Source organism: Exserohilum turcica (genome assembly GCF_000359705.1).
Source record: "Exserohilum turcica Et28A unplaced genomic scaffold SETTUscaffold_7, whole genome shotgun sequence".
Classification (NCBI taxonomy): domain Eukaryota; kingdom Fungi; phylum Ascomycota; class Dothideomycetes; order Pleosporales; family Pleosporaceae; genus Exserohilum; species Exserohilum turcicum.
In genome coordinates this window covers 1,352,692-1,364,306 of record NW_007360288.1, presented here as the reverse complement: position 1 = coordinate 1,364,306, position 11,615 = coordinate 1,352,692, and the positions used below count along the sequence as shown (strand labels likewise).

General features: G+C 46.7%; 4 protein-coding genes across 4 annotated transcripts; 2 read left to right on the top strand and 2 right to left on the bottom strand.

The window, feature by feature from the left end:
- Positions 1 to 4,416: 4,416 nt before the first annotated feature.
- SETTUDRAFT_34873 (uncharacterized protein) lies at positions 4,417 to 4,878 on the bottom strand (the record flags this gene model as incomplete). The annotated part of the gene is made up of 1 exon (XM_008031931.1): positions 4,417 to 4,878. The coding sequence occupies one exon, from the start codon at positions 4,876 to 4,878 to the stop codon at positions 4,417 to 4,419; it is 462 nt and encodes a 153-aa protein (XP_008030122.1).
- Positions 4,879 to 6,005: 1,127 nt separating this feature from the next.
- On the top strand, positions 6,006 to 6,449 carry SETTUDRAFT_34872 (uncharacterized protein; the record flags this gene model as incomplete). Its single annotated transcript, XM_008031930.1, has 1 exon — positions 6,006 to 6,449. One exon carries the CDS (start codon positions 6,006 to 6,008, stop codon positions 6,447 to 6,449), a length of 444 nt encoding a protein of 147 aa, XP_008030121.1.
- A 293-nt stretch (positions 6,450 to 6,742) lies between these two features.
- On the bottom strand, positions 6,743 to 9,596 carry SETTUDRAFT_165594 (uncharacterized protein). The gene is made up of 3 exons (XM_008032244.1): positions 9,539 to 9,596; positions 7,584 to 9,450; positions 6,743 to 7,537 (listed from the first exon to the last, which is right to left on the bottom strand). The coding sequence occupies exons 1-3, from the start codon at positions 9,562 to 9,564 to the stop codon at positions 6,776 to 6,778; spliced, it is 2,655 nt and encodes an 884-aa protein (XP_008030435.1). The 5' UTR covers positions 9,565 to 9,596; the 3' UTR covers positions 6,743 to 6,775.
- Positions 9,597 to 10,027: 431 nt separating this feature from the next.
- On the top strand, positions 10,028 to 10,857 carry SETTUDRAFT_142112 (uncharacterized protein; the record flags this gene model as incomplete). The annotated part of the gene is made up of 2 exons (XM_008032243.1): positions 10,028 to 10,094; positions 10,172 to 10,857. The coding sequence occupies 2 exons, from the start codon at positions 10,028 to 10,030 to the stop codon at positions 10,684 to 10,686; spliced, it is 582 nt and encodes a 193-aa protein (XP_008030434.1). The 3' UTR covers positions 10,687 to 10,857.
- Positions 10,858 to 11,615: the final 758 nt, after the last annotated feature.

Genomic DNA, 11,615 nt, shown 5'->3' with positions numbered 1-11,615 from the left:
TTTCCCCTACCATTAATTTTGAATTCCTGTTCGCTCGACAAGAGCTAACTCTGCATCTTCGCACTTTGAGATCTAAATGCAAAGAGCGATATCAACATAAGATCCCCTAGAATGACTCTTCGCCATTTTTTGGTATTGCCAGTGTTTTGCACCTTAAAATGCCTAGCTACTCTTCCTGTTAATTTATCATTACCCTGAAGATTATGCATGAAACCTGCAGCATTAAGCATATTCGAATGCGGTGTATATTCAGAGGCTAGTAATATTAGACGTTTATTAATCAGCCTTGTTGTACGTAGTGAAGGTGTCGAGATTAACTCAGGGTAGACTACTGCAGCGCACTCAAAGCCGGTACTTGTGACAACCACAAGGGTACGAGAGGCTAAGATCTTACCCTGTTAGTACCACAGCACTAATAAATGATTCTATCTGTCGCTGACAGTGTTCGTTAGCAATTCGGTTTGTGAACCATCCTAGTATTTGTTCTATCTACCACTGTTGCTATGAGCACTGTCCTACAATCATGTATCTAGACTAACAAAAGACCATATATCAGAAAGAAGGTTCTAAAATATTGCATTGGGAATTGAAAGATGCTAAGGTATAGCGCCTTAACGGCCGACCTCTACTGAGCCTACTGATAGTGGTTAACACTACAATTATTACAGTTCTATACATCTATTTCTACTACCTTTGTTACTTGTTCAAGTATTTGTATTGTGCCGTCACAACGTACTGGATCTCTTGAAAAGGGGTTTTTCGAAAGGTAGCTAGAGCTACATCCTGGATTAAAATTTTGGAAATACACAATATAGGGTTTCTTCCGCGAACCGAAGTTGCTATCACGGCGATTAAAACCCTTATAATATGAGTTCTGTGCAAAGATATAATAAATTATATAAGTCTTATATAAGTAATACGTAAGAGATATTCTGTTAGCGCTATATAAAGATGACAAAATCTATAATACGTGTTCTAAAGCTTTCCTTTTACTAAACACGACGCCGTTTGCGGCTCTATTTTTAAATTAAAGTTATCAGTCTAGACGAGATACTGAAGCGTAACGGGAAGGAATTTAGCCTCGAGGAAAACCAGGGAGGCGAGGAAAGAGGCTGTTCTACAAAAGCTTTTCTATGTCGTTGAGAATTTGAATCTAACTAGTAACTCTAATTAAAATTACAATCCGTGTACGGAGGTGCCTTTCTAAAGTATTGTCTGACGCTAATCTCAGCGCTTTGGCACAACTCTTCTTGGCGCAACTCCCACCTTAGAGTTAAGGGGCTATCTAATTAGTCTGCCTACTACTATGTAGTTATTCTTTAACTATAGCTCCTTATATTGATATATATACCCGTACCTTAGTAATTGCGTTAAAATCACCTCCTATTAGCAAGAATACCTTATAAGTCTCTACGCTAACTAGCGTTCATCCTCATACTATAGATTGTATCTATAGTAGAGCTATTGCTGTAGGCTTTAAGCTAAACAACTTTCCTATTAAGATCCTTCTACACCACGTTCAGGATGCTCTAAAGCCTAGTAAGCCTGCTAAGCAGGTAGAGGTGAAGGAGTAGATATTGCAATAAGTACGACACGATAGATATAGACGAGAGAAGAGCTATGCTAACCTTGCTGGTGGGCTCAGTCTCTAAGGAGTCGAAATCTCTGCCTCTACTATCTAGAGGGTGTTAAGAGCAGCAGGATACAGAAAGACTAAGCTAACAAGGAAGCCTAGGTTAACATAGGAGATAAGGAGTGCTTGTCTTAAGTGGGCATTAGAGCATAAGAACTAGACGTTAGAGGACTAGAAGAATGTTATCTAGACAGACGAGACGTTAGTGGTGATTAACCACTAACGTGGGGGCTATAGAGTCTAGAGAAAGGCAGACGAGAGGGTAGTCAAGAGCTGCATCTATAAGAGGTGGAAGGGATACTCTAAGTTTATATTCTAGGGCTGCTTCTCGTATAACAAGAAAGGTCTATGCTATATCTACTAGCTAGAGACGAAGGCAGAGAGAGAGGATGCTACTCGTTAGATTAAGCAGCTAAACGCTAAGCTTGAGCCTCTACAGCGAGAGGAATGGGAGCTGTTAGAGTCTATAAGAAGGACAGGGCTACGCAATAAGCGTGGCAGGAAGCCTTAATAGAGATAGACAGAGAAGACAGGTAAGCTAGTGCGTAAGTCTAGAGGTGGTATAGACTAGTAGAGATATTAGGCCTGCGTTCTAATTCTAAAGCTAATTCCTTTTGCTAAAGAGTGCCTCTAAGATAGACCTCAGACTATTGTAATAGAGGATAAGGCACCTAGCCACGCCCACCACTATTAGGGTGTGATCTATCGCCTGTACGACGTTAAGAGACTACTTTAGTGTAGAAACTTGCTAGACTATAACTACATTAAGCTATGCTAGCTCTATATAAAAAGAGAGACTACAAAGAAAGAAGCTCTATAGTTAAGGGCTAAGGCAGTTAGAGTCTAGCAGAACTGCTAGAGAGATCTCTTACAACTTAAGATCTAAGCTTAGATTAAGCGAATTCTTATATATATTTAAAAGATGATTAAGCTATAAGGTGGTAATAAGTACATAGAGGGGAGAGACAAGCCTCAGCTAAGGCGGCCGCACTTTAGTTAGATTATTCTTGGCAGACAATACTTTTGAAAGGCACCTCCGTACAGCAGAGAAAGTTGAGTCAGACTAGTCAGCCGTAATCAAACAGATTGCATAATCAGACCTGTACATTCACAAATCAGAAGTATTTATTACGATTGCCTCTCCATCCTAAAAAAATCCATCTCATCTATTTTAATTTACTTGAAAGTTACACACAGTAAACCCCTCCCTATAAGTCATGAAGTTTGATATCTTCCTTACATTTCTTTCAGTGGTTGCAGGGGCTGCTATCCGTAGGTCTAGTGTGGTGCTATCTTGAGAGGTTTGTTAATAGTTTGCCTAGCAGAACCAGCAGATTTATCACATGATTATCAACTAGTTGAACGCGGAGAGACCGGCAATCATCGGGGAGATGCTGGTTTTGGAGGCGGTCACCATTGCTTATCACGTGCGTATACACAGCTTAATTTGCACTATGGAAGTATTCTAATATCTTTAGATGTAACTCGTGGTTGTACAATTGGTGCAGCTGCCAACGAACATGGCGGATGTTGCTCACCTAATGTTTGTCAAGCCGGGCCAAAAGGAAACGAGTGCTTACGCAAGCTGGATTATATCGATTATCCTTGAGCGTATTTCGCGAATATTCCTACAGCTCGTAGCAGCGCGGAACAGGGATCGTAATTGTTAGCTACCCAATTAAGTCATTGTAATTTTTCCTTCAACCCTTCTGCACCAGGGCTTATAGTTTCCCTGCTACCTGGGCAGCTCTATAGAAAGCTCATTCTTATGCTACAATTCTTGTCATGCGGCTACTATTGTTTTCTACGAGTGATTCCAGCTTGCTAATGCAGCAGAGTTCGCAACTCAGCGCAAGCACATCATAGTCACTTATTTGAGGATTTTTTACGTGACTAGAAATGGATATCGCAAACTAATATTGTAATCATACGCTTAACGAGCCGTTGCTGAATATTGGATCAATAAGGATTTAACTTGTAGTATACAGATCTGTTGTCAATTCTAACTTTGGTAGGAGTATACCGTACATTTATACATAGTGTTTGTTAGATAGTGGCCTACTGTGTTTTCTTATAATTAGCATAGATAGTACGTATAATAGGAAATCCATATGCGTCACTGAAGCCTTCCATAGCGCATCAGAACTAAGATAGCAGGCTGATAAGATGTCCCATTGTGTATGTCGGCAATTGTAGCCAGGATTGTCTTTGTCGCGCTGGCTCTGCTTGACAAGAGCGAGCTTAGCTCTTAAGTACACGTGTTAACCCGTTAAATTAAAATCAGGGAGGCTTGCCCTAGCAAAATTAGCCAGGCAGCACTCGGCCAAAAAGCCTCTTCTCATGTCTGGCCTGAAGTGTAAGTACGGCACATACATAGCGCATAGAACCAACATACTACTAAAATAGGATCTGCTGTTTAGTAGACGGTGTCGTAGCTATTCCTTTCATATGTCAACTGCAAACAACTTTTCGTCCATGCTAGCCATTAAATTATACTATCAGTTTAACAACAGGAGAGAGGATTAACATGACATAAGATCTGTATGTAGTTACTATTGTATGCAATCTGATATGTAAAGTAGGTACAAAAAATAGTTCTCTCCAGTCCACCCACGAGTCGCACAGCTCATTGGTCCCCCTAGAAATACCACGAATTTGTACCATCAATAGAAATGTTTCAACTTGATTCGATCGAACTTCTCCAACCAGGCTGTATTTTTTTTTGACCTGCTGGGCCCTTGCCTGATAGTTACTCGTGATTTACCCTAGCCCTAGCCCTAATTCTAGAGAGAACCATCCTCCCTAACAGCAATGTTGAATAGGAGTGTTCCACTTCGAGAGCGCGTAAGTAGTCGCTCTACTTCATCCGCCGAGAAGTCCACTGAAGGGCTCGGGCCATCTGCGTGAGGGTCCCAGTTTACACGAGGCGTGGGACGGGTTACACCTTCAATAGTGACCTGGTATTGTATATTGTCGACCGAACTAGGCACGTCGTTTGGCGAGAAAGTGACCCTGATCCCCCCAGAATTCGTCACAGCAATAACTGCATTCACATGCTGAATCTGCCTTGCTCTGGGGTTTAGGATGAGATCTTGGAGATCCGTATGGAACGTAAGCTCCCTTGTTGGAGTCCATGAACCACTAGGGAGCCAACACGTTGGATCCCTGATAGGGTTGCAATAATCAGGACTTGCAAGGCTGGGTAGTGCCGAAAGAAGGAGGAATAACAGATTGAAAAGATACATGGTAAACTGTGTGCCAGTAGAAAGATAGATGCAGTGCAGTAAAGCAAGATGTGTTGTGTATAGAAGCAGGGTAAGTACTCCTTTTTTATAGCATGTCCATGACAGTGTTTAGATACCTTGCATAGTAAGAAAATCGCTGCATCTCTGTAGCATGTCGATCTACGAGGAATAAACGGATACAATCGGGCCTGTAAGCCTAACGAATATCATCATCCGTCATAGAATTCACGTCTTGATCCGATATGAGGTTCATATCAACCAGCATAGGTAAAAGTTAAACCTCCTTCCACTAATAAGTAATCCACCTACTATTCACCGTGCCTCTCTGTATTAGTATCGTAATCTCCAAGCCGTCTTTAGTCAGCAATATCGGAAGACATCTAAGCACGTATTTCTAATCTACCAAAAGTTAAAACAGAGTTAATCTATTTATCGAATTTCATTTTTAACCCGCTATACTATGCCAGTGTCTACAGCCTTATCTCCAAGCTTTATTTTAGCATTCGCAAGCGCATGTTTAGGCCCATTGAGGAACCCGCTTTGAAGCCTATTCTAAGCCTATTCTGAAGCCTATTCTTATGGCTGTGTTTGGGCTCTTACAAGCTTATTTTAGAGCTCTTTCCTAAGCCCTTCAAAATTACTAAAATCCATGCAGTATAGCTACTTCATTGCCTTGCATTCTAGTCCCACTGTTACTTAGTACTGCAACAGCCGCTATTATACCTACATGTAATCTCCCTATTGTATCTAAGAATCACTGCAAAGAATCAAACAAGACACCAAGAATACTATCTACACTTTTACGCAGCGAGTGATGCAAGCCGCGCTTACCTAAGCATCGTGTAGAAAAGCTACTAGTAACATCAGAATATTTAACTTTCGTTATTACAACATTTGGATCGCGAGTCGCCTTACGCCCAAGATGCCGTTAGTGCTCATTGCGATGAGTAAGTCTTACGTGAGTGAGATCGAGTTGCTCCCTCATTGCGGTAAGTAAGTAGAAGAGAACATGATTGTTCATTCCTGAGTACATAGCGTATAAGAAGCAAAGCCAGCTCATCAGTCTGGCCTATCATTAAAAGTCTAGCCACATTCTCACTGTTCACGCTATCTGTCTCAAGCCCATCATGCTCAATATATGGCTGACTCTGCTCGTTCTCCTGAGTCCTCTCGCGGTTCTGTGTGACAACACGATGATGTGTTGTTTCATCGATGTGACTTCACAAAACAAAAAAGGACCGTGCACCAAGGACCAGTACGACCATCACCACGACATAATCGCTGGTTGGACAAAGGGATGTACCAAACAAGCCTGTGGCACCCTGCGAATCGGCAGTGGCAATGTATATTCCGAGTATTACTCCTGTCCTCGTGTGCCGAGGGAGAGTGCCTTTGGGAGATTTGTTGGCGATTGCTATATCCAGTGCATCGATGCCGATGCTTTTAGCCAGGTATGCCCAACAGTACCTCAAGGTTCGTTTTATTCTCCCTTCCTGTTCGACCATGACCTAACCAGTTTTAGACAAGTGTTAGACGAAAGAGGAACATGTGGATTAAAACAAAACGTTTAGATAGTATGATATTAGAAAGTATTACCCAATCTTTGAGTAAACCCATTTCTAAGCAGCATGGTAAATGTATACAAGACAGCGACAAGCACCCGTCGCACCGTGCCAGAAGATCAGCCTTCACTTCTCATCTACACCTCATTCTCGCTAGATAGCCAGCCTCCGTACACCACTAAACGAGTCTCTGCATCTCCATCCTTTGCTACAGACATGGTCAGCGTAAAAAGAAAGCAGGCATCATTTGCACCAGGACACGATAGTCATTTTTGATCTCTCTCATGAGAATGTTTTTTCTTTCTTTGTACTACTACATAGAATTGCAGAGGAACTCAATACTCAAAGTCATCATCAACGCTAGGACCCTTGTTCTTAGCCACGCTCTCCTGCCGTTGATACATGTCAGCAATCATGCGGCTGGAGCTCGCTTGGTCGGGCTTCTTGTCGTCCCTCTCCTTGATGAAGCGTGGAAAGCGTAGACTGACTCCCTTGCCACCGCCACCCACTTCAGCTGCAGCAGCCTTGTAGCGTGGCGACAGGGTAAGATCCGCAGTCTTGACTTCCCAGACGTAGCGCGGCTCGAACCATACGTCAGGCTGGTCTTTGTTGCCAGTCGAATGTGTGTAGAAAGGTTTGGGGCGGTCAATGACGATTTCCGAAAGGCTCTTGTGCAGAGTTTCGAGGATGGCTTCGGAGAAACCAGTGCCAATGTTGCAGACTGTCTCGTACTTTTCCGTCGAAGGGTTGTAGCAGGCGAGGAGGAATGCGCCATACCAGCTTGTGCGTTTGCCTTTGCCGTAGTAGGCTCCCAGTACGACAAGATCGAGGGAATCGCCAACGCCGGCGAGGTAATCTTTCTTGACCTTGAGCCAGTTTTGCGAGCGCTTAGAAGGCTCGTAGTAAGACTCTGGCCCGTCCAACATCTTGACCATGAGACCCTCACAGCCTTCTTTTACTGAGTCTTCAAGGAGTGTTTGAATCTCTTCCAGTTCATTGGTGTTGCCATACTTGGCAAAGGCAAATTCTCCCTCAACAGGCACAAAGGCTTCATTGAGGTGCTCGCGGCGCTCGCGGAAAGATTTAGTTACGAGTGCCTAAGCATGTCAGCAATCAGTCACAGACTAGAATGAGGATACACACCTCGCCGTTCAGGTACAAAAGATCAAAGGCAAAAACGCAAACCTTGACCTTCACATCTTCGACCTTGACGTCCTTTCTCTTCCGCGTCATGAGCTGTTGGAAAGGCAACACCTTCTTCTCCACCATATCCCAGGCAACCGTCTCGCAGTCCAGAACAAAGCTCTTCGTGCCTTCCTTGACCCAAGTCGGTAGCTTGGCGAGAATATCAGGGTACTTCTTCGACAGATCCTCAGAGTTGCGCGAAAAGATATTGGCTACACCACGGTCGCTCTTGCCAGCACTGGGTGCTGCCGTCGCCAGCTCCATCTGTGCATCGTGGGCGACAAAGTGTATCTGAGCCCGCTCTCCGTCGTACTTGTACTCGCAGGTAAAGTCCTTGCCTTCAAAGCGGTCCAAAACCTCTGTTATCGACTTTGTTGGCTTGGCAAGCATAGGCTTGAGTGGCACGCCAGGCTGTAGGCGGCAATTCTCGCGCAAGTTCATGATGCCATGCTCAATCATGGCTGGAATGATGACCTCGTAGCTGGGAAGCTCGCTGTATACCGTCTTCAGCATGGCTTCTGCCTTTCCCAAATCTTCTGTTGATGGTGTTTTGCCCTGGAGTGACATTTCGTGGAAGATCATTGCCTGTGCCACAGCGACCACAACAGTCTTCTCCGCAAGACCCAATCGAAGCTTGCCCTCCAGCGTCCGTACGATGAACTTGGCCTCACTGGGTCCGCCCTTGTCCTTTTCAATGTCGACGTGCTTGCCAGAGTTGTGCGCATCTGCTGCCGACAGCAGCTTCTTGATACCATCAACCTTGCGGCCCTGAGCGCCTTGGCCTTCGATAGTAGCAATACCCATAAGACCCTTGCGCACGCCCTCAACTGTCAGTGCCTTGGGTTTGAACATGGTAGGTTGTTTTGATCGACTTTTCGCCGCGACAAGACCAAGATCTCCAATCTCGTTCTGGTCGCTCTTGATGTGCTGTAGACTTCGCCCGGTACTCTCGGAGATTGCCTTCATGATCAACGACTCGCCGATACCAAGTTCGATGCCCGCATAGTCGGCCGCAAGCTTATTGACCATGAGCATGACAGTCGGCAGCATATCAGATGGAGTCAACCGCAGCACTTGTCTTAGGAACAGCGAGCAATGAGCAAGAATCTCCAAACGTTTCGTCGTCATCTCGATCTTGGAGAATGTTGTGCACAGCGCCGCATACGGGACTGGCTCGCCAGGTTTCCAATCGGGGTATGGGTCCTTGGTGTTGGCCGTAAGGGTCGTCTGTACTTGCTTCCGCGCCTTGCCCTTGACCTCCTCAGGCTCTTCCTCTGAGCTTACAACCTCATCTTCTTGCTCCTTGCTCGATTCGGTCTCATCTTCTGCTAGCGCAGGAGACTTTTTAGCCTCACTCTTCTTCTTGCCCTTTGCCGCCTTGGTTCGCGCTGGTGCCTCCTCCTCATCTCCCGGCTCTGAAGCCTTGGATTCAGCAGCAGCTTTTTTCGACTTTGGCTTCGCCGCTGCCTTCTCCGTCTTTGACTTTGCGGCTTTCTTTGGTTTTTCTTTTTCCACTGAGGGTTTCCTTCGCTGTCGCTTACTCGGGGGCTCTTCTTCAGACTCCTCCTCGACTTCCTCCTTGATCTGCCTCTTCTTCCCAGTCTCAGACGCTGTACTATCGACTTCCATTGCATCGCCCTCAGATTCTACGTCTTCCTTGACCGGCGCTCTGACCTCTGCCTCCGAATCCGTCTCTGCATCTTGCTCCTTCTTCACGTCTTCTGGCGAGGGCGAGGCCTCTTTCTTCGCGGGCTTGGGCTTCGTGGAGAAGGCTAGTTTTGATTGCTGCTTCGCTGCGTCGCCAGTGGGCTTCCCAAAAAACTTTCTGTTGCATAGCAGGTGAGCAAATACGATTTCCCACCAGTTACAGGGTGTCGCCGCACCCCAACGTAGTCTGAGACGACTTTACATACCCCAGAGTAGCCTGCTTAGGAGCCATAGCTGCGAAAGCACGAGCGTGGTCTGCGCTCCAGCGCTGTGGAAGGCAATTGCGGCGGAGGACGATTGAAGAGGATTGCAAAGAACGAAGCGAAGGCTGCAAAGCAAAAGACAGGCGCGGTTTTATGCAGCAACAAGATGCATTGAAGCGGAGTGGCATGCTCTGATGGTGAAGCGGGAGAGGCAGCCTAAACAAGCAGGCAGCCGTCGTCCAAAGCGCGTCGCGCCCTTGCCTGCCACCAACGCGAAAGTTGAGCGGCCCCGGCTCCAGGCCCTGGCCCATGCTGACATCATTACACCAACATGGATTAGGCGGGCATCTCCAAGTAGAAGAAGCATCACGACTTGAGCACAGCATAGCGCACTCGATAACAATTGCGCATATTACAGTATTGTCTTTCAAACTGGCGAATTTCTTCTGGAAATCCCCAGACCCTCCTCTCCCCCGTCCATCGCACCTCACCATGTCCAAGCCGTCTGCACAGCCAACCCTCACGCCACAGTTCTGCTTCAACCAAACGGCATTGCGAGGTCCGCGCTTTCTCCCTTCGCCTCTTGACACTCACCTCCCAGTCCACTAACTAATGCGCCAGCCGGCTGAACAACAGACTTTCTGCGCATATCCCGCAGCAGCATCGACGACTCGATCACGCAGAACCTCAACGCGCTGCTCACCCCGGCACAACGAGGCTTCGATCCAACATCCACAAGCACACGCCAGCTGCCCGTGCCGGGCCAGACACGGGCGCTGGAGCCAGAGCAGTGCGAGGCGTTCAAGGAGAAGGTGCTGTTTCCCAGCTGGGCGGTGCGATCAGATGTACTGGACTACTGCGCTGGCGTCGCGACATCCCCGGATCCAGACGACCCGGGTAGTGTTTTGCGTCAGATAGAAGATGCAAAGGCGAGAGAGCGCACTGTGGATGAGAGGCTAGATCCATACTCTGGGCGCTACTTTCCCATGGAGGCGAGGACAGAGAGCCTTGCCATGCTGATGCGCAATGAGAGGGCGGTAGAGAAGATTATCCGCATGCGCACATGGAGCATACTGGGCGAGCGATGCGGCATCGCGAGCGAAGAGGCTGACGAGGCGTTTGACAAGTGGAGGGCGACACGGCGGCGGTGATGTAGCTGGTAGACGACATTGCATAGTATTGGTATAGCTGTCGCATAGCGTGTAATCTCCACTTTGTACAATAGCATACGGCGTTGTCTATATCACAGTGCGGATTGCAAATGCGATTGAAAGCTCACACTCGACATGGCTCCTCAAAAGTTTTGCAAAAAACCAAAGCGCAAAATTTCACAAGCAGCACACGCACAATCACACACAGCTTTGCCATGATCAAGCAAGCCGCACGCGAAAAGAACAAAAAGAAAAAAAGCTGCACTTCTGCTCTGCTCCGCTCACATAAAAGCAGAACAGAAAACAAGAAAGTGAGGTATGTCCCACACCATCCCACAACTCCAATCCATCTTTTCACGGATAATTGCAATTGGTAAGGAAAGACGGGCGGAAGTATTTTACTCTACGGGGCCGGGAACGGAGAACTATCCATGGAGGAGAAGGATGGAATAACTCTCAGCAAGCCGCTTTCGCGGAGCCACGGTTTAAAAAGGTATGTAGATTTACCTGCTGATGATGCGGAAGCAGGAGGAGGGCCGGAGACGGGCGTGGTTTTATTCGCGAGCGGCGGTGGGGGTGAACCGTGCGGGCGCTAGTTAGTCAGCAATGGGCAGGGGAGAGTTGATAGGCCAGGAAGGCGCGATCCAGTCGACAGTGGAGCTGGAAGGCGAGCGACAGTGGGGCAGGCCTTGGCGCAGAGATGGCTGGGAGCGCGGTAGGAAATTTTCAAATTCGTTACGCGCATTGGATAGAGACTCCACATTCATGGCTTGTTCACATTTGCATTCACATTCACAAAATTGGTAAAGCAGTCAAGTGGTGGGTTCAGGCATGCATTCAAGCTAGCTAGACCCATCATTCATCCACCGAGATTCCGTAAGATCGTAAACATGGCAAGCCGTCTTTCGACAACACGCCACGACATATCC

Bases quoted from the DNA above. Each gene is read 5' to 3' on its own strand.
- SETTUDRAFT_165594 (XM_008032244.1), bottom strand. From the start codon at position 9,564: ATGGCTCCTAAGCAGGCTACTCTGGG. The intron at 9,451-9,538 runs GTATGTAAAGTC...GCTATGCAACAG, and splicing joins CCTAAGCAGGCTACTCTGGG to AAAGTTTTTTGGGAAGCCCA. The intron at 7,538-7,583 runs GTGTGTATCCTC...TGACATGCTTAG, and splicing joins TTTTGTACCTGAACGGCGAG to GCACTCGTAACTAAATCTTT.